At 38.9% G+C, this 21,225-nt stretch overlaps 1 protein-coding gene across 2 annotated transcripts; it reads right to left on the bottom strand.

Annotated features, from left to right (window-relative positions):
• Nucleotides 1–556: 556 nt before the first annotated feature.
• On the bottom strand, nucleotides 557–5,760 carry LOC147427932 (cyclin-dependent kinase F-4-like). 2 transcript variants are annotated; one of them, XM_086496279.1, is made up of 18 exons: nucleotides 5,559–5,760; nucleotides 4,785–5,210; nucleotides 4,613–4,691; nucleotides 4,461–4,529; nucleotides 4,280–4,369; nucleotides 4,066–4,204; nucleotides 3,882–3,984; nucleotides 3,754–3,806; nucleotides 3,615–3,681; nucleotides 3,419–3,527; nucleotides 3,220–3,285; nucleotides 3,059–3,127; nucleotides 2,303–2,381; nucleotides 2,079–2,213; nucleotides 1,764–1,810; nucleotides 1,271–1,334; nucleotides 1,104–1,188; nucleotides 557–1,024 (listed from the first exon to the last, which is right to left on the bottom strand). In XM_086496279.1, exons 2-18 carry the CDS (start codon nucleotides 4,790–4,792, stop codon nucleotides 871–873), a joined length of 1,416 nt encoding a protein of 471 aa, XP_086352405.1. In that variant the 5' UTR covers nucleotides 4,793–5,210; nucleotides 5,559–5,760; the 3' UTR covers nucleotides 557–870. The 2 variants fall into 2 exon arrangements, with proteins under 2 accessions (XP_086352405.1, XP_086352406.1); XM_086496280.1 differs by having other exon boundaries at nucleotides 557–1,021; nucleotides 5,559–5,758.
• Between the last annotated feature and the right edge of the window lie 15,465 nt (nucleotides 5,761–21,225).

Here is a 21,225-nt window from a genome sequence, read left to right as displayed (position 1 = left end):
GTGCATATATCCTAATCCCATTTCACCCAGCTCCCTTACATTCCAGAGCCCAGGTATATTTTAAGGTTTACAGCTAAAGGTTTTCTCACCTTTATAAACTTTTGATAGAAAGTAACATTAAAAATTTGTAGGTAAAATTACACTAAACCTAGGCTTTTTCATTCACCATCCAGAAGCTTTTGCCATGCATGCCCTACATGTGGCTCCTAGCTTGCCTTCACTTTACAAGACCCTTGTCCTCACATGCAATCTTATTTTGCCTGTGCCACATATCACCGGGTTTCTGTATCAGAAAGTCCTTTATGCAAACAAAAGTACATATAACAGCATAATATCAGGATTGTCAGTCCTAAGGTTATTAACTAAAGAGATGGACGAGCAAAAACATAAGTCAGAAAGCCACCTTTCATAACTAAAATGGCACCATAACACACGAGGTTCCAGAAACTTATAGAATGAGCTTTACCACAAACATGCAGGCGAGAAAGTTCTAAGTCCATTACATGAACACAATCAACCTTTGAAACAAGGACACTCACAAAAACACACAAGCAAGGGACACAACAGAACAATACTTTAATTTCAAAATATCCCTTCGGCTTCTTCATCAAAACAAAACCACTCTTGCCCACAACAATATTCAGTAGGTAAATCGAGTCTTACTGTGCATAATCATTTATGCGACTAGATTGTAAAAGAACTACAACGATCATTGAGCCCAAAAATTAGTAATAAATCCATCAGACCAACCTACTTAAAACCTCCATAATGTCTTGCTTCAAACTCCAAATCATGCAATCCCTAGTCTTTGCAAAGCTACCACCGCTTCAAGATGTATACGAGAGATGGCATGTAACAACCAACAGCAATCTAGTTGTCGACGAGCCAATGCATGCCAGCGGCAGGTACAAGACCATGGCGTAAGCCTGCCTGTGGAGGAAACAAACCATGTATGCTCGGTTGCAGTGTCGAGAAGGTAACCGCAGTTGGGGTCACTGCCACTGCTGCTTGTATCTTCTGCCTGCTAGGGTGAAACAAGACCCGAGTCACAACTGGACACAACCTATAATGTCCAATACAACACTCAATCGTCACAAACTTACTTATTAGTAAAGCACGCGGCCGGTAAAGATGCTTTCACAGGAACATTAGCAGGATGCGCTTTAGGAGTGATAAATGAAGAGACAGCTGCAAGACATGAACAGAACAATGAGAGAGAGAGAGAGAGAGAGAGAGAGAGAGAGAGAGATGCTTAGTTCCTTACACAAACCTTGTGGATTTGCGGCTTGGTGAGCTTGAACCTGGCGCGGAACAGTTTCAGCAGCAAGGTTTCCCTGGTAAGCATATAAACAGTCCCCAAACTCAGACTTTGCATAAGCAATCATGTACACCCAGATGAATCCAGAAAAAGGCCAGAATCAATATTGATGGTTAAGCGCAAGTTAGACTAATGGTAGTCATCCACAAGACAACAGCAGCTCCATGCGTAGTATTGACTAGTACTAGTATGGCATCCTCGCTAACACCATCACACACATACAAGCATACATCAATATACCTTCGTAAGTTCAGAATAGTCTGGACTCACGAGTTTTAAGAGGGGAACACCATCACACACACATACACACAAGCATACATCAATACTAACATGCTACAGTAGAGCTGCTCACCTTCATGCATCCATAACCATCTACTTTCTTCACATACACATACACACACACAAGCATAAATCAATACTAACATGCTACAGTAGAGCTGCTCACCTTCATGCATCCATAACCATCTACTTTCTTCACCCCCACAAACGCACCTGCAAAGTAACAATAACAAGGTGAAGGGTCACGTTTGCAATCTAAAAAATAGAAGGGATCCATACGAGGCTCTTAAATGAGAGGACCCACTGGCTGAAATATCAATGAGGATTTCAATCATTCAATCATTCAATGCTTCACATGCAATACTCAAATGTATGCCTAACTCCCTTCTTCACTAAGGTTTGTTTCAGAAAGCCAAAAATCTAAAGCTCAACTTGGAAAACTTGCGGAGGAAACAGGAACTTAAAAGGAACCATTTCAAACCTGATGCTAAAGGAAGCTGCTTTTTTGGAGCACTCCAACCAATAGAAAGTTCTGTATTTGGCTCCTGGCCTCCACCTGGATTATACTCCTGCTCCACACCGCGGATACTATTACAAGAGTGCGTATTGTGAGCCCCTGCAAAATACAGAAGCACGCTGTTGCATCCTTACCCTTATAACACTTGGACAAAGAACCGAATGTGCCTTTTTATTATAAACACTTACATGGAAGTTTCTCAGCTAGCCCCATCCTAGCAGAAGTTAAAGCTCGTGAAGGTATGAACTTAGAATCTTGTCCTTGCATCTGTTGAACAAAATAACAGAAAAAAAAATTACTACATCAATCAACATCTAAACTTGCAGTGTTTCCAACAAATAAGTGACTCCTAAACAATCTGCTCATGCCAACAGGAGGCCTAGACCCTCAAGAAAGGAGTGCATATAAGGTGAATCTAGCAAAAAGACAACTGCACAATATCTGCACGTTGTAAAACCTTACAACCTTACGAGACACACTTCATAAAAAGAGAGCATCCAACATCCCTATTACAGCCAGCTCTAAAAAAGCCTCTTATCAAACTTCATATCACGTGAACATGACATGGTGACTCCAGTATTCTCCATCACACACATGTGCTACATCAGTAAGCCCTTATGGACTTCCACATTTATGAATACAGCAAAACAAATGAAGTTTGCAAGCCGCCCTTAGCAGGCAGGAAACATTAAAGAAGCACTGTCTGTTCCAGGTTAACATTAGCCATACAATGTGTTGCTAAGCAACTAGCACCAGTTGCAGGGCTTCAACACTGTTCCCAATGTTGATTACTTGCCATACCCCATGAAAGGTTGCATAATTCAGACATCACTCTTTGCACTCCAAGTTCTATTATAACCAACGGACTAGTTAAATGAGGTTAAAATACAAAAGAAAGGCCTGTAGGTTATGAAAAATTTTTAAGGCTAGAGAGTAGTTCCAACCTTGAAAAAAGGATGTTGAAGCACCTTAGCAGCAGAGGGCCTCTTCTCAGGATCCCAAGAGCACAATGCCTGTTTGTTTACGATGTAAATTTGCCCAAATGTAAGAAAATCCCACAAAGCAGGACAGAAAACTAAACTTTCAGCATAGCAAGACATAGTACCAGAATAAGATCAATGGCATCAGCACTTGCATTGGGTATTAGAGCAGATAAGTCACCTCTAGAAACCTGCAAACAATGATAATTAACACAGACATTATGACTAAGAATTTTATACGGAACGACATAGACATTATGATTGAGAGTTTTGTTCAGAACAACATAGCTTGTCTTGCAAGCAGGGTAAGATCCAAGACCAGACCTTGGGAAACTGAAGGTTCATGGAAGCAGCAAGCTCCATGCCTTGAGGCCACGTCTGATAACTAGGTGAACCTATCACACTGCATATCTTGAAAATTTCATCCAGCTCGCTGAAAAGTAAGAATAGATACGTCCATAACATGACAAAGAAACAAATTTTATTGATGTGATGAAATATGCAGGACTGTTTTTCCAACCTTTCTCCAGGAAAAAGAGGCCGAAGGCTAAAAAGTTCTGCCATAATCGCTCCCATAGCCCACATGTCTGTATTGTAATTCAAACTTAACCAATGGCCAACATATGTTACCAACAGATAATCGCAAGTAAAACACATACCAATGGCAGGACCATAACTCCGGGACTGAAGTAATACTTCTGGCGCTCGATACCTTGTGAAAACAACCTTGTTAGTGCAGAAGTATGATTCATCAAAACAGATCTTCAGATTCTCAAAACTTGCATACCATCTTGTTGAAACATAATCAGTGTATGGTGGCTTGGAATCAACTTCCCGAGCCAGTCCAAAATCTGCTACTTTTACAAGGTCCCCAGTAACAAGCAGGTTCTCTGCAAAACCTCAGCATTGTCAGAGGGTCAATATCACACAGACAAGACCCTTATGACAATTACAGCTCTAGCAGGCATTACCTGGCTTCAGATCACGATGAAAATAACCGTGCAAATGCATGTTCTCTAAAGCTTGGAATATTTGTAAGCACCAGTTTCTTATTCTTGATTCCGGAAGAGGTTTGTAGTGATCTTTCATAACTTGATACAAGTTAAACTCCTGGGAAGACAAATCACCTTACACCTTAATTACATCCTACAAGAATGAATGACGTCACAAGGTGTAAAAGACTACCATGTATTCGAAGATAAAAAAGAGCTCATTATTCTCCCTAACCACCTCCTTGAGCCTCACAATATGTGGATGATTCAGCTTCTGTAAAGACTGCAGTAACACAAAATCTCAAAACTGCCCCTTACCTGAAAACAAAACCTAGATTTTACCATATTGTTTCAAACAACTTCCACTGCTTTACCTTCACCTCCCGCAAGTTCATGCATTCCTCCCAAGAGTAATACTTTCTCTTCATTTTCTTAATGGCAACCTGTAACAAAGAAGAAGGGGAAAAGACATGAAACGCTTAACCTCATTTTACATCAAAATATCACAATTCAAATATTAACTTACAATCTCATTATCATGAAAGTTGAGTGCTTTCCACACACTCCCGTAAGTGCCATCCCCCAACAACTTGATAACTTTATACCTAATTTCATAAAAGAAACCAACATTAGGAAGGTCAACTAAACCAAAAACATCTTGCTTCAGATATATGGCAAGAAAAAGAGGGCTGGCCCACCTATGCATGATGACCACTGCGTAACTAAGAAAAGGATATAGTTAAAGATATTTATAATGCAAACTCTTGAAACTAAAAGAATCTGTCTCTCTCAGGTCATGGTGTCTGCTGCAAATTTCATAGCAATCTGCTGCTGGCGCGTAAGGGCAAAGAAAGATGGCATCTGTCGCAACGACGAGGCTAGAAGTAGAGGCATTCTCCAAATTACAACCAAAAGGCATATCAATCTCTGTGATGAAAATCGTCATCATCCCACAGCCTGCTGTGGTGAGGAATTCTTTTTATCCACTAACCCAAACCAGCTTGGGCCTTCTACAAAGCATCAATGTCCCAGCACGCGCCTGCAATGTGAACATGGGAGGAGAAGAAACCTCCATTCCTTCACAGGCGAGAATCATCTTCAAATTCTCGCAGTTTATTGACAACCTGAAAGCAACGAGAATCAAAACGTTCAACTCTGATCCAAGTAAAGAACAATTAAAAGGATCTTCACGAGGAGTGCAATAGGGAGAACCAGTTACGGCCAAAAGCAGATAAGGATTTAACAGCATCGTGTCATTGCAGGCTATCGTGCAAGGTATGGAAATCTATTGTTAAAACAATAAGCTTTTCTGAAGCCTGTAGATCTTAATATATAAGCGCTGAAAGAAACAAATTTGCCCCACAAATCCTCAATTTATGCTCCTACTTCGATTCTAGAAGCAGAAGCGACACGGAATGCAAGCCTAAAAGCCCGTGCAAACAACAAAAGACGAGTATGAAGAGTTTTCTCACCAACAAGAGATGAGGAAGAAGGATCGTCCAAAGGCAAGGTCTGCGACCTCTATCAGGGAGCTCCCATGGCGATGTACATGTGCACAGGTATTGAGAAATTAGGGTTTACGCGCCAAAGCCCGCGGGAAGTGATCGTCAAGCAAAAGGACTGTGTGTTCTCCTTGCGGCTTCCTGATATGCGAAGAAACGTGGAAAGGCCACATCACAGAATTTAAACGATTATCGCCTGCTTTTTATTTAATACGATCACTAGCGGTCCTTTCCTATGAAACTATCCCACACCACCATGGTGAGCGCATGGTGAAAGATTTTTCTCATTCTCATATGGCATTCACACCTATTCAACCAGCTTGTAGCCACATGCGCTTCTTGTGTGATTCGTGAGTTTAAGGCACGAAACACACAATTGCAGGCCAACTTTTTGCTATGTCCTCGATCTTGCCCTTCATGCATTCTATGCATTCAATCAACTTGTTTGTCCTAGCCACCATGTATGCTTGCACATAGGCTACCCAAAGCTGGGCAGCTTCTGAGTAAGCAACCTACCTACAATTTGTGTCACACTTGTTTAGCACCATGCACTACCCATGCCCATTAGAGATTGTAGACATGTCCACCATTTCGCAGTTGAATTGCAGTCGATTGCAGAGGATGTATATGGTCATATAACTTCTTTGTTAATATTGTTCAACTAGTTTCATAAATATAAAACAAATGATGAACATTTGTATTAGAGAAGAGAAGAGAATATATATATATAGATACATCCGAGGCAGATATAGCTAACCATATTTTAAGAAGCCAATGTACGGTCTATGCTCACAATGCATCACGATAAATAGTGTACAAATAGGTAAACTACTTCTACACTCAATATTATTTTCAAAATATACAAAAAAAGGGAAATGGTGAAGGCCCATCATCCTCTCTTTTGGTTCGTACTAGCACCGACTGCAAACTTCTCATGGTACTTTGCCGCTTTTTGAACATGTTTAGCCAAATTATTCATAATCACAAGAAAATCCTTTGCCTTTTAATATAACTTCACATACTAGTTATCAAGTGACTAGTTATCGACTGGATTGATGTAGGCATCATAATAAAATTGGTCCTCTTTAGCGGCCCCCCTATGCTACTCTCCTATATTTCTCCAAGTGGTGGATCTTAAATCTTTACAACCTGCACCAAAATGTCATCTAACAACCCCTTTACCAAATATTGTTGAGCTATTGACTTTTTTTATTTGTATTTGAACCATAAATTCGTGATAAAACTACTAACAGAGTAAAAGGGTTACGACAACGAAGATTAAATCTTTGCAAACTACACCAAAATAAAATAATATATAACCACATGGTCACCATATGTTTTTGAGTGGCTGAATATTTTCTATTTTGTCTTTGCAGCATGTATTCTTGAAAAACAATGCATGAAATAAAAGCTTTACGGTGGATAAATTAGTTTTAAAGCTTTACGCATGATAAAAACTTAATGACTTGTCAAAGAAGTGATGTGAGCAAGGATACAAAATAAAACTAGAAATTGTCCTAATAAAATGTACAAGAGGTTCTCTCATATAGAAGAGCTGTCAGTGACATAAGGGATGACTTCATAGCTAAAGTAGCATAAATGTTTAAGCTATTTGTCTAAATGACCTTCCACACAATTTACTAGCCTAAATAATGTGCCACACAGGCATTTATAGCTAAGAGGTGGTGCATACACCATAAGTAGAAGTATATTGGGCAATAGACACGCCCAACCAACAACCTCCCCTTGGGCATGGACTATGACTAAAGACCAAAAAAGATAATAAACATCAAAGGTGGCATATTCACACGAGAATTGCATATCCACACTAGGATGACAATGCAAAATCCACTCCGAGATGACAAGCCTCCCTTTAAACAAAAGAAGGATGACAATGCAAATTCCACTCCAAGATGACAAGCCTCCTTTAAACAAGAGAAGGTAAAAAGTCTTCAAAGTATTTTGTCATATTTTCCTCATAGTAAACATGATTGTTGCTTCCTTCCTCAAAGGATGTATGATAATAGGGGGTGTCGAGCAATGAGCTTGCCTCGTAAATATCTTTGATATTGTTGCACTATCACTATTGGCCATTCAATAAATGATTTCCTTGAAGATATTTTAAAAACAACCTCTTAAAATACTAATTAAAATAAATTTAGTAAGTTTTTCTTGCTTTTCTAGATTAGGGTGCTATAGGTGTCATCCCATACTTTTAACAATTTTGTTGACACTTGATGAAAGCGACCGTGGCTCTGTCAGGTGGTTAGCAGCTAAGGACGCACGATGCTACTAGTCCATTGCTGGTAGTGTATCTTGAGTGCGTGTGTGCCATGTGGGTAGTGTTGAGAGGCCAGAGGGTAGAGAGACCCTTGCTCCACCCATCCACCTTGCCTATACATATAGGCAATCCCTATGCCGGTTTCCCAGAGGCCCTTGGCCTTACATTACTCTTCTCTCAGAAAAGTGTTTTCGTCCTCGAAAACAAAAGTGGTGTATTTCTTCTTAAGAACACTAATTATGCTTTCCCAAGTGGCACCTTCTTCACGTCAATCTTTCCACTTAAGTAATGCTTGGCAATGCACATGATGACGAGTACGTAAATCATGAGCGACCTCTATGTGGCAACCAACATTTGGTTCACACGAGCTTGTGAGAATGCATGGTTATATCCAAGGTCACAAGGTGAGTATCATGGTAAATGATGGAGCATCTTATGAACTGCAAGTTAATCAAACGTCTCAAGCTACCTTAGACACCTAGTTCCCACTGCTACAAGGTAGCTATGATAATGGCCATGATGCTAAAGTGTGGGATACACAAGTTAAAGGTGTACCTCTTGAGATCCAAGAATATCATATAGCCTTAGATTTTTAAGTAATGAATATGGATAGAGTAGATGTGGTGTTAAGTCGGAAGTGTTTGCATGGATAAGGATCATCATTATGCCATAGCTATGAGCTTATATAGTCTTATGTTTGAATACAATGGTGGGTATGTACTGTTGTTGGGGAAAAAAGATGTACCTTCCTCACCACTCTTATGAAGCTCTCTTCAAATGATCAATAGAAGAATTCTTTTTGTGTTACTCTGTGTGTCATTTGTTATCAAATGTTGCACATGATTCTGTTATGGTTGAAGATTCTTCAAAGTGGCATGCTTCTATTTCTTCTCTTCTTTCTACTTCTCTGTCACCGCAACAAGAAAATGTTCCTAATAAATTGAAGAAACTTTGAACGGAATACAAAGATGTTTTTATCACCTACGATTACTAAAAGTACATTCCTAGAGTGGGCTACAAAGCCAATGGAAGGAACTTCCAACCCTAAATTATTAAGGGAGTTTGAACGTCGCTATGCACAATTATCAATGACAGGAAGATGCACTTGGATAGGCAAAAGATAGAACTACTCCTACAAGTTGTAGGTCAAGAGGTTCATGAGAAGCTTGAACTACTCTTGCAGGATAAGAATACAGAGCAAGATTGAAGAGAGAATGGAGAAAGTCAAAGATGTAGTCTCACTAGCCTTTCCAAGAGATAACATCAATGAGACAAAATGGTGGTATCTAATGGTACTTCTCTCTCTGCCATGTTAGAAAATCCATCAAAGCCAGTTATTTCAAATCCAAAAAATGGAAGATTCCATGCTAGATGAGATGGTAAAATGCATGCGAGAGATGACGTTGAAATTGGCAAGGTTGGAAGAGAAGGGATAAGGGCAATCATCAGGGCAAAGAGATCTAAACAAGCAAGGTTTTGTAAACAGGTGTATATGGTGCAATAGCACTGATCATGCCAGGAGAGATTGTGAGAGATTCAAGGATGCTTTGATCGAAGACCTTGTGTTTGTCAAGGGATGGTAAGATTCATCTCATGGAGATAGGAATGCTTTTGGAAACCAAATTTGGGAAAGAAGGAATGTGTAAGTTAGTTGAAGAAATGGCCACAAGCCAGGCTATTGCTAGGGTTGAGGTAGCATCCTATGAAATGAAGTTTGAGCATGTTTCAAATAAACATCTAAGTAAGGATATACATGTATCAGATGAATTATAGCCATATGCTGTGGAATCTTCTGTAAAAGGAAAAGCAACTAAGTATGTAGTGCATAAATTTGGGGATTGTATCCATGAAACAAAAAGGTGGAATGATCCAATGGTGTTAGCAATGGCTAACACATGCTACACCGATTATGCACCAAGCTAGGGATGTGCTATTGTGCATAATAATTCCTATTCATTGTATAAGGCCTTGGGCTCATTTAAAAGTTCCAAATTGTATAAGCTTAGGCTAAAAGGGCTCAACTTTATTCCATAGTTGAAGGGCTTGAAGTCCAAAACTATAAAAGATCCCTATGCTAAATGAGAAGTCATTCTTGGGTGAGCTCTCTTCTTTGTAGAGTGGAGGATGGTCATGAGGCTCATGGGCTTTCCATGCCCATGTAGCTCTTGATTTCTAATAATCGATTTCACTTTCTTTTGATTAGTCTTCTTTGTTTTGATTATGTGAAGTGAGATTGTATTAGTATGATGTTAGATCTCTAATCCCTTTTTTAGTTAATCTCTATTGGCCATGGTGTGTGAAGGCTATGCCTTCCCTCTCTTTCTCTTTCTCTATAATTTATGGTTAGTGTGTGTGCATATGTAGTAGCATTGAGGGGCTGGACCGGTATAGCCACACTAATGCGAAGTAAGTATGTTGATTGCATGCTTGTGTAGTCGTGTGATTAGGAGTTGTGATTAGGGTGATTGTTGTGAGAGGTTAATTTCAATCACATGATTGTGTGCAAGTGATTAGTAAGCAAGAATGTGTGGTTGATTAGAGGAAGCCCCTTCCATGGCTTCTCTCTATTATGGGTAGAGGGATCCCTTGAATCCTCTATTTCAATGCATCCTATGACGCTCGAGCCTCCAAGCACTAGCCGGGTTGCTGATCCACATATTGATAATTTTGTGTGGGTTGTGATTATTGTCGACAAGTAATGTGAAACACGGCATAGATGTGGTTGCATGTAGTAAGCCTGTTAGTAAACTACCTATAGAATGAGTCATTCTAAGGCTATTCAGGTGGAACATCAACTTGCTAACTACCTTATAGAGGGTTTATCCAACCTAATTCATCACCATGGGCATCTCCCATTTCGTTGGTGAAGAAAAAGGACAGTAGTATGTGCATGCACATAGATTATCGTGGTCCGAACACGGATACTATTAAGCATAAGTATCCATTGCCACGGGTGGATGAATTGTTTGATAAACTCTTACATATTTGTATTTTTACAAAAATAGAGCTCCAATCAGGGTATCATCAAATAAGAATTAGGCTCATATACCTAGAACTGCTTTCCAAACAATGCTTGGACATTATGAATTTTTGGTTTAACCAATGTGTCAGGTACTTTCATAACTCTCTCATAACTCTCATGGATATTGTCTTGAAACCATATCCTAGCAAGTTTGTCATTATTGTTCTTGATAGCATCCTAGTGTACAATGCATCAGAGGAAGAGCACTTACATAATCTGAAGCAGGTGTTTGATCTTCTTAGGCAACACAAATTATATGCTAAAGAATCCAAATGTGATTTTCTTGAAGACAAAAATTCATTATTTGGGGCATGTAATTTCTATTGCAGACCTTCATGTGGGTCACGTCAAAGTGGATGCCATCCCTAAATGGCGTTCTCCTAAAATATTGGAAGAGATCCAAATTTTCTTAAGATTTATAGGTTTTTATTGCCACATTCATTAATATGCCAAAATACTTAAGGCGCTTTAGCTATTACACCTATCTTAGCTATTGTGGATCCAATGAAACCTGTTGTGGTTGACCAGATGAACAATCGAGCTATTGGAGAAATTCTTCTTCAAGAAGAAAGACCAATTGATTTTGAAAAAAGGAACTTTATTCTATACAACAAAATTATAGAGCTGTATGAAATAGTATACGCTCTAGTGCTCAGTTTGAAATAATGTTTGACCATGAAAGTATTAAATGATTTACACATCAATCTGACTTGAAGTGTCAAAAGGCCAAGTGGGTTGAGATTTTTCAAGATTATGACGCAAAGCTTTGGTATCATAAAGGAAGATACAATGAGCTAGTTGATGCTCTCACTCAAATGTGTGAAATAAACTCTTCTCTGTTCACGACTTAAAAGTGAGTTTTGGAGTCTCTTAAGAGTACATGGGAGCATGACGATGCATACTCCAAGGTGTGGAGTCATGTCAAAAAGAGGGATCCTTCTCGCTCCAATGTTGGTTGTGTGTCTATTTGCTCCACACCCAGTTCTCCTCTTTCAAGTGACGAGCTGACTAGATGGAAGAATTTTCCATTGATGATGGGTACCTCCTCCACAAGGGGAGAGTTTATGTACCGACAGACATAGACATTCACTGCCAAGTCCTTTATGGATGTCATGACAATCCAAGTGCAAATCACCTAGGCATAAAGAAGACATATCCACTCGTATAATGATAGTTTTACTGGCCATGCTTACATGGATGTGTTCAAGACTATGTCTTGCATTGCCAAAAATATCAAGTGAATAAAGCAAAGCACCCAGAGGTAGGAGGACTCTTACGCCCTTTGGAGATTCCCAATGGTAAATAAGAGATTATCTCTATGGATTTTATTCACATTTCATTATGGATCTACCAACCACCATACGAGGTCATGACTCGATATAGGTGATTTTAGATAGTGAGGGCCACTTTTCAAATTTTGCTCCACATCTCTCTTGGTATGCACTTGATGGCAAGGCTTCAAGGCTTCGTCGAGGAGGAGGGACCCGATGCATGAAAATCACAAAAAAATATATGCATTTATTTTGTACATAGCTATGGTTTTGACACATTTGGATCTCGAAAATAAGGAGAGGTAGGAACAAACCATATGAAAATAAAAATTTCATTGGATGCTGATTCTACCTGCTGACGGTCATTACACGTGAAGAATAAAAGTCAATAGTGAAAGGGTGGAGAATCTTATGTATTATAAAGTTGGAATCAATAAAATATTATTAAATTCAAGCATAATTCACTTGTGGACACAAGGCTTGCACATGGAGTCAAGAGGGGACCAACTGGAAGGGCAAAAGACGGACACATAATTTTGTGAGAATTTTCTCTATTTTTTCCATTCCAAATTGGAAAAAGTTTTCAACAGTAAGGTTGTAGGCATTAAGTTAGATATGGCCGAGATGGTGGAGCCTATCTGTCCACATGGAAATAATTCTTGATTATCCAACTCCACACACACTATTTCTTATAGGTTTCTCTCCATTATTGTTGTATTTTCTCTTATTTTATCACGATTCTTTCAAATATTATAAGGAAGCTCTTGGACTCAAGCTATGGAAGGTGGCATGAAGACAAAGCTCGCCATGATGAAGGCAATTAGGAGGAAATTGGTCAATAAGCAAGGCACATGGAGCTCTCACATTGGGGAATGCCTCTAGCTAAGTTACTTTGTGATAACTCCTCTTGCTCATAATCTCTTTCCTAATCACTCTCTTGGCCTGTAAAAGGAAGCCTCCTCTTTTGTAAACGGGACACACTACACACACACTACGCTACACATTACCACATCCACACACCTACACACACACACACACCCTTGCGCTACATGCTAGTAGTATGAACCCTAATCAAATAATAACAACACCATCACCATCACCATCACCATGCACAAAATGAGCACCATATCTCCACACACTTGTAATGAAGGATTGAAGACACGATTTCAAGAAGAAGAATGATGGCTACACTTATGATATTCCTTGCCATCCCCTCCCATCTCTCCATTATGTATCCTACGGTCTTGTTTCCTTCTCATCTTCTTGCCCTATGCTACCTATTGTATTCTTCTTTTGCAAGTAATCAATACACTCCATCTTGGTGCCATACCTTGTGTCGTTTGGGATATACTTCATTGTGACTATGATTTATGCTTGTTTCTTTCCATTTTGCTTATGTTGAGGTGTGTGGATTTGCCACCATACACATACACTCTCTCTCTCCCTCTCATATTCCTATCTTCTTTCTACTTGCATCTTAAGGTGTGCGGATTCGCCACCTTTGGTATGAGAAGTGATCATACTTATCTTCTTACTACATGCACAAGTAGCAAGCCCATTCTCACTATTCCGCTCATCTTGTTCTCCAACCACCCCATCCCACACTTGGGCATGGATCTTAAAATAGGTGCCCCTATTGTGTACCTCCCATGATGAGGCCATAGTGCATAGTTGTGGTGTAGAGGCCACCCGGTCTATTTTGCACTTCCGCCTCTCAATAGATTGGCTAAACTTTGTAAGTTTATTCCAACCAAGTCCACTATTAAAACCCAAGAGTTAGCCAAGTTGAAAGGTGGACATCAATCCCACACTGATCAACCTACTAACACTAACTGCAACAAGAAAGCTCCTTTCTCTCCTAACTTTGACAAGTACAGAAATCAAGCCAAACTTTCTTTCATAATATTTGACAATTTTGCTACACCTTCTCAGTCTCATGGCAAAAACAACAACAACATGTAGCAACGGGGTAACCAAAATCATTCGACCCCAATCAAAGTCCTACTCAACATTTCAATGGTACAAAAACGTGAAATGAGTTGAATGTTTTCAGTTTGGTCATTATGCAGATAAGTGCCCAAACAATACTGCTAAGAACGATGGTCATTCCAATGCCAACCAAATGGAGTCACATGTTATTCCAACCAAAGACCCTTCAACAACAACTTCCAAAATGGTGCAATATTTAACCTCATCGATGACAATGAAGTTGAAGCCAATTACCATGAGGGCTATAATCCCAAATATGATGCCAATGACAACCCTTCTTTAGGTATTCCTATATCCCCACACACCTTGCTTAAAGTGAAAGACACAATTAAGGATGAAGATATCATAATTCTCTTAGACGATGATAGTAATCATGATTTATTTTTGCACGATTGGTGCAACACCTCTCTTTTTGGAATCTCTTCACCCCAAAACGTTAAGACAGTTTTTAACAATCATGTATTACTCAAATCACCGTTGAAGTTTGCATTAGTGAATTCTCACAAATACATACATTTTGGTAGCACCATTTCATGGTATTGATATGTTTTTGAGAATGCCTTTTCGTCATGAGTTTAACCCACTGATCAACTATAAAAGACGCAATTTGAATCTCACTCATGGAAACAAAACTTTCTCCATCTAGCAACCCTTGAACATCAAAATTTTCCACTTCTTTCTTACACTCAAGCTAAGTGAGTCGTCAAAAAGCATACTTAGTGCTTGTAAATTAACTCTGCTAAAATTGAAACTTCACATTACTCTTCATATGATGACTTTCTCTCACAGTTTAAGGATTGTTTGATGCATGATTCGCCTCTTTGGAATTCCACCTTCACGCCTCAAAGACCATAAAATTGACATTATCTTGGATAGTGAACCTCCTCGTAGAGCATTTTATTGTGTAAAGCCAACCACATATAGAGAGATACAAAACCAAATCATCCACTTACTTGACGGAGAACTTATAAGACCTAGTAGTTCACCATATAGAGCTCTAGTTTCTTGTTAACAAGAAAAATGGAACTTTCCATATGTGTATCGACTACATGGCTTTAAATAAGATCACCATTAAAAATAGGTTTCCTACTCCCAAAGTCAATGATCTGATAGACAAATTGAAAGGACAAATATTTTCAGTAAAACTAACCTTAAATCGGGGTATCATCATGTCAAAATGTTTGAGAAAGATGTTTCCAAAACCACATTTAGGAGACAAATTGGGCACTATGAATTTCTTGCCATGCCATTTGGTGTGACAATGCACCAGCCTCTTTCATACATATGATGACCAAGATTATATTCACCATCAAGATTTTATTAATGTCTTCTTAGATGATATTCTGGTGTTTAGTAAACTTGAACAAGAGTATAGAGAACATTTAACATGTGTATTTGATCTACTTTCACAAAACTACTCGTATTTAAACCCCAAAAAAAGTTCTTTTTTTCAATCCAAAAAAGAATATTTGGGACACATTATATCGGGAATTGAAATTCATGTTGACTGAAGAAAATTGAAGCTATCCAGACTCAAAAATCTTCATGAGCTACATTCTTTCATTGGTGTTGCAGTTATTATAGGAAGCTTGTTTGTAATTTTTCTTATAAATCTCATTATTTGACTCTCCTATTGAAGAAAAACACTCAATATGCATGGACTACTTTACAAGAAAGCTCATTCATTGCACTTAAGAATGCTTAAACTAATGCACTTGTCTTATAATTGCCTGATTTTGATAGATCATTCTTTGTTGTAGTCATGGACGCTAGTGAAAAAGGTACTAGTGCAATTCTTATGCAAGATAACCATCCACTCACGTTTGAGAGCCGTAAATTTAAACCTTATGAATCCAAATTCAATACATATAACAAAGAATTGAATATTGTAGTACATGCTTTAAAAATTTGGAAACATTAATTGATGGGTGTTGATTTGATAATCAAAACTAATCAACAAAGTATTAAGTATTTACTATCTCAACCCTTAATAGATGATAGAAATATCAAGTGGGATTCCTTCATATAATGTTTTCATCCTAGCATTCAATATCAAACTCAAAAAGAAAATGTTGTAGTTGATGCTTTGAGTCGAAGACCCTCTCTTAATAACCTATCAATCATTATGGGTACCTCATTTGACTCTATGCTTGATACTTATGCACAAGATGATGATTTCAAAACAACATGGAGAACATTTTCTTTATTTTATATAGAAATTGTGTGTCACAAAATCTTTTTGTCTTTTACTCTGAAGAATTGCATAATTGCCCTATGCCAAACATAAAGGATTTGCTGCTACATTTTAGAACTTATGATTTTTATAAGCCTACTATGAAAGTGTTGTCAAGCAGTATGTTTTATCTTGTTTGATTTTCTAAAAGATTAAATCAGCAACAGATAAGAAATTGGGATTTTAACACCCTCTCGCTCTTACTTAAAAACCTTGAAAATAGAGTTCTATGTAGTTTGTTACTAGTTTCCTACTCAGTGTTCACAAGCATGATATGATGTGGATTTCCATCGATCGTTTTTCTAAACAAGCATACTTCATTCCTTGCAAGAAAACTCTCACACCACATCAAGTCGTACTTCTTTTTCTTAAAGCTAACTTTTCACTTCATAGTTTCCCATAGGTAATGATATCTAATTGAGATTTCAAATTTTGTAGTGCTTTTTGGACTACAATTTTTGAAAATCTTGGTGCTAGGCCGCTTGATTTTACTTCTAATTTTTTGGCATCAATTAAGTCAATAACGAAATTAAATACTCAACTCCACAAGAGGTGCCACTACAACTTTAGGCCATTCTCTTGCAAGATTCCCTTTGTCTCTCTCCTCTTATGCTAAGCTGTGTGTAACTTCTTCTTCTATTATAGGTTATCACTAGCAAAGCTATTCTTGTGTGCATGTGTATGGATGTGTGGTGTGTCCTTGTCTACTTGTGTGTGTACTTGGTTAAGGGATATATGGTGAGAGGTTTGATCAGTGTGTGTGTGTGTGTGTGTGTGTGTGTGTGTGTGTGTGTGTGAGGAAAGTTGGAGATTTTTAGCACGCGTTCTCTTGATCTCCCAACAATTCTAGCAAGAAAGATTTCTTGAGTTTGTTGTATGTCCTCATCTTATAGGCTGGGATAGTGATAGTATCCTTCTCATGCAGTATCTTTCAAAAGTTTGATAAAAAATCAGTATCCAATCATCTTCATCTATATCCTTCAAATAATCATATTGTTGAAGTGCCTGAATATGAACATTTGGATTATCTCTCCAACTTCCTTTGAAAGTGGGAAATACTATTTTTGGATCACTCGATTTCTCTCAATATCTGGATTTCATGTGATGATTTGACTCCTTTCCCTAGCATCTGGGTTTATCGTTGTGATCTGTTTTTCTCTCTCAATGTCTATTTTTGTCATAATAATTAGTGTCTGATTTCCATTTCTCATTGTAGTCATCATCAATCTTTATAACTAGGTCAAGCTCCTTCTACTACAAACGGAGGTGTAGTGGCCCTACAAAATACCCAAAATAGCACTCTGTTAACCATAAACACAGAAATATGCATACCTGATGAATCACACAATGCATAATCCATACTATACGTGAGCAAAGAGAGATAGGGGGAGAGAGAGAGCAAGAGAGCACGTACAAGAGCACCTCCTAGAACGGAGTGCGAAGCCGACACGTCGAGAGAGAAGAGTGGAGAGGAGAGAAGAACAACACAAACATTGGGTGCAATCTCCCCCCGTGCAAGAGTGACCATTTCCCTCTTGCACGTATTTACTTTATAGATTTCTTGAATGGTCAAAGTGAGTACAAACTGGCCGACCAGTCATAAATGGCCAAAGCTCATAAAGAGCACTTGAATAATAAAAGGTGTACATAAAATATATATCTTGTGCCATAGTCCATAGCTCGATTAGCTTTTTCCACCCATCAACTGCATTACATAATAATATATCAATTCCATTACATACCTCTCCGTTAGAATGCAACTGTCCTCAGTTGCAAAGATAAGAATCTGCAAATCATGGTTGTAAAAAAAAACAGTGATTAGTATTATGTGTCAAAAATATTACATAGTAAAAGAAAAATTTATGAAACTAAACAAAATTGCTTATGCCTGTCGTCATCCACATACTACATATTCTAGTGTCCCATACCACCAGAATAAGCAGTATATGTCATACCGTGATGATTCAGGTTACATTGGTCACACTCATCATTCAATAAATCAATTCTCGTCACTCTCAAGTTCAATTCCATAAATACTGTTGCAACAGGAAATCATCGTATATGTAAGGACATGGGTCCTACGAGCAAGGCCACTGGCATGGACGAACAATGTGTACGCTAGGGGGAGGCTATAAGATAGCACGGTTGGGTGGAGACTAGCACACGCATTACCACCGCCCTTTCACTGGTACCAGAGCTACTTTTGGGAGGATGGGAAAAGCGAGTTGCATGTGCATGCGACGTGTTGCTTCTCTCACACGTTCCACAGATAGCGATGTCTCGGCTGTGTAGCAAAAAGAAGGCAGGCACAATTTCCTGTGCGCAGTGGAAGCGTGGTGAGCAAAAGCCTTCACAAAAACAATGAGTTTTTATGAAGAGGCAACAAAGGTGTTCTTACAACGAACGACAAGTGAAGCGCTACAATTCCCACAAGGCAAGGTTCGCATGCAACACAAATCGCAGAGCATACAAAACACAAAGACTTCAATTTCACAAGGTACAAGTTGACGTTTTCTCTCTCTTTATATTAGTGTGTGTTTACCATGGCCAATGAGGATATCCCACCTACACACACTTTTGAATTTGAGCACGTAGATCAAAATCAGGCCACTAGGGTGCTGCTGACACTAATATGCATGATGATGATGATCTAGGAGATCATGGGCTTGTAGATATGGCTTCTTTCAAGACTTTGGAACATCGCCAAAGCGTACTTGAAAGAAACCTCTCTGCACTCAATGCAAATGTTACCAATCTTACGGAGTTACTTGTGAAATTTATGAATTCACAGATGGCTCAAGGAGCCACAAGTAGCACGGTTCAAGGGAACCAAGCTCACACGACTCAAGGAGTCCAAGAGACAAGTACTGTAGAAGATGCAAAAGGTAGCAATGCATTACTTAAGAATGTCACCATTCCTGAGTTTCACGGGGAAGAGAGTGATCGGAACAAGGATGCGGTCAATACGTTCTTACACAAATGGAGTGATATTCATAGATTGAGACACACTCCGGATATAAAGACGGTTGTGGAAACAAGTCTATCTCTTAAAGGCAAGGCCTATAAGTGGTGAATGACATTTCCAATAGATGCTCTTCCTCCGTCTTGGGCTGCATTTCAAGCTTCTTTCTCCAAAGAGTTTTTGGACTCTAATGAAGAAGATAAGAATTGGTTAGAATGGGACGCATGCCGCATGTCTGGCCTCTCTCTCACACAGTACCTTTTGAAGTATCGGGAAATCATATTAAAACTAGAAGGTCTAGATGAATTCCAAAAGATACGGGGTTTTAATAGGGGTCTTGACAAAGACTCGTCTTCATGTCAAGACCCAACATCCAAAAACTTTAGAAGAAGCCATTAGTCATGCCCAAAGATATGATGATGACCAAGAGAGGAAAGGAAATGTTTCCTACTCTAAGAATACTTTTGCTAAGAGCAATGTGGCTAAGAGCCAATGGCGAGGTAGATCTCCCACACGTTTCAAGAGGAATAAGAGACAATCTACCTCTTCACGCCCACAAGAGGCTAAGAAGCCTAAGCACTCATAAGATACTCCACGTGGGTCTCTCAGCATGGCTAATTTTGAGCGTGCAAAGAAACACAATTTGTGTTTTAGATGTCTTTCGGACCAACATAACAAGAAAGATTGTCCTCTTTTGCAAGGGAAAGAAAAGGTCATGCACCCGGTGCAACGCTTCACATTAGATTCCTCTCCTAAATATTGTGTTGTAGAGGTTCTTCATGTGGAAGAAAAGCACAAGTGTTGTGTGCCTGCTTCAATGTGGCAACCCACCTTTGGCCCCCATGATTTGATTCGCATGCAAGGCACTATTAACGAACAACGTGTTCGTATTTTAGTGGACAATGGTGCAACTCATCACTTCTTGAACTATAAGCTAGTCAAGAAATTGAAGCTTACACAGACTCCCTGCTCTCACAAGTATGTGGTGGAGAAGATGTCTGGGAATGATAAAGAAGTATGGGACACGGTAGTTCAAGGGGTTGAGCTTATTGTTCAAGATCATACAATGAACCTTGACTTCTAAGTTATGAACATGGACCGTGCTGATGTAGTTTTAGGACGGGAGTGGCTGCATGGTTTAGGAAACACATTGCACACTAGTTATGAACACAACTCCTTATCCTCCATGGCCAATGGTAAACATGTGCTTTTGCTTGGTGAGAAAAATATACCATCTGCACCTCTTATATGTACAGCCGAGCTTTCTATTTTGCAGAAATCAGATTTACTAGATGAAGTCTTTTTTTGTTACTGCTTGTCTCCAAGTCTTGTGAATTCTCAAGAGCAAAGTATGGTGAATTCTAGTAATGGTATGCAAAGTGCAAAGAATTCTAATTATAAGCAAAGTGTTAACAAATCTAACGAGCAAAGTGCTCTCAATTTTAATTCTATAGAGCAACGAGCAACTGTTGTAAAACAAATATTACATGAATTACAAGATAACTCTAGTTTACTTTCTCCTTTTGCACGGCAAAAGCTAACTCAGTTACTCACAGAGTATAGTGATGTGTTCTCAAGTGATTTACCACCAGGTTTACCCCCTACACGTGATGTGCAACATGGCATAGATGTCTTGCTAGGCATTAAACCGGTGAGTAAACCACCTTATCGTATGAGTGCTAAAGAAGCCAAGGAGGTTGAGAGTCAGTTGGTTGACTACCTTTCTCGTGGTTTCATTAGACCTAGCACTTCGCCTTGGGCATCACCAATTTTATTGGTAAAAAAGAAAGATGGTACTATGCGCATGTGCGTAAGTTGTCGCAGATTAAATGTGATAACCATCAAGAACAAGTATCCTCTGCCTCGAGTGGATGAGTTG

This window comes from Adiantum capillus-veneris, chromosome 23, assembly GCF_014529385.1.
Source record: "Adiantum capillus-veneris isolate H3 chromosome 23, ASM1452938v2, whole genome shotgun sequence".
Taxonomy (NCBI): Eukaryota; Viridiplantae; Streptophyta; class Polypodiopsida; order Polypodiales; family Pteridaceae; genus Adiantum; species Adiantum capillus-veneris.
The sequence above is the reverse complement of the archived record's forward strand: the minus strand, read 5'-3'. Positions and strand labels throughout refer to the sequence as shown.

Bases quoted from the DNA above. Each gene is read 5' to 3' on its own strand.
- LOC147427932 (XM_086496279.1), bottom strand. The intron at 4,205-4,279 runs GTAGTCTTTTAC...TTGTCTTCCCAG, and splicing joins TTTTTATCTTCGAATACATG to GAGTTTAACTTGTATCAAGT. The intron at 3,528-3,614 runs GTTGGAAAAACA...CTTACTTTTCAG, and splicing joins CCTCTTTTTCCTGGAGAAAG to CGAGCTGGATGAAATTTTCA.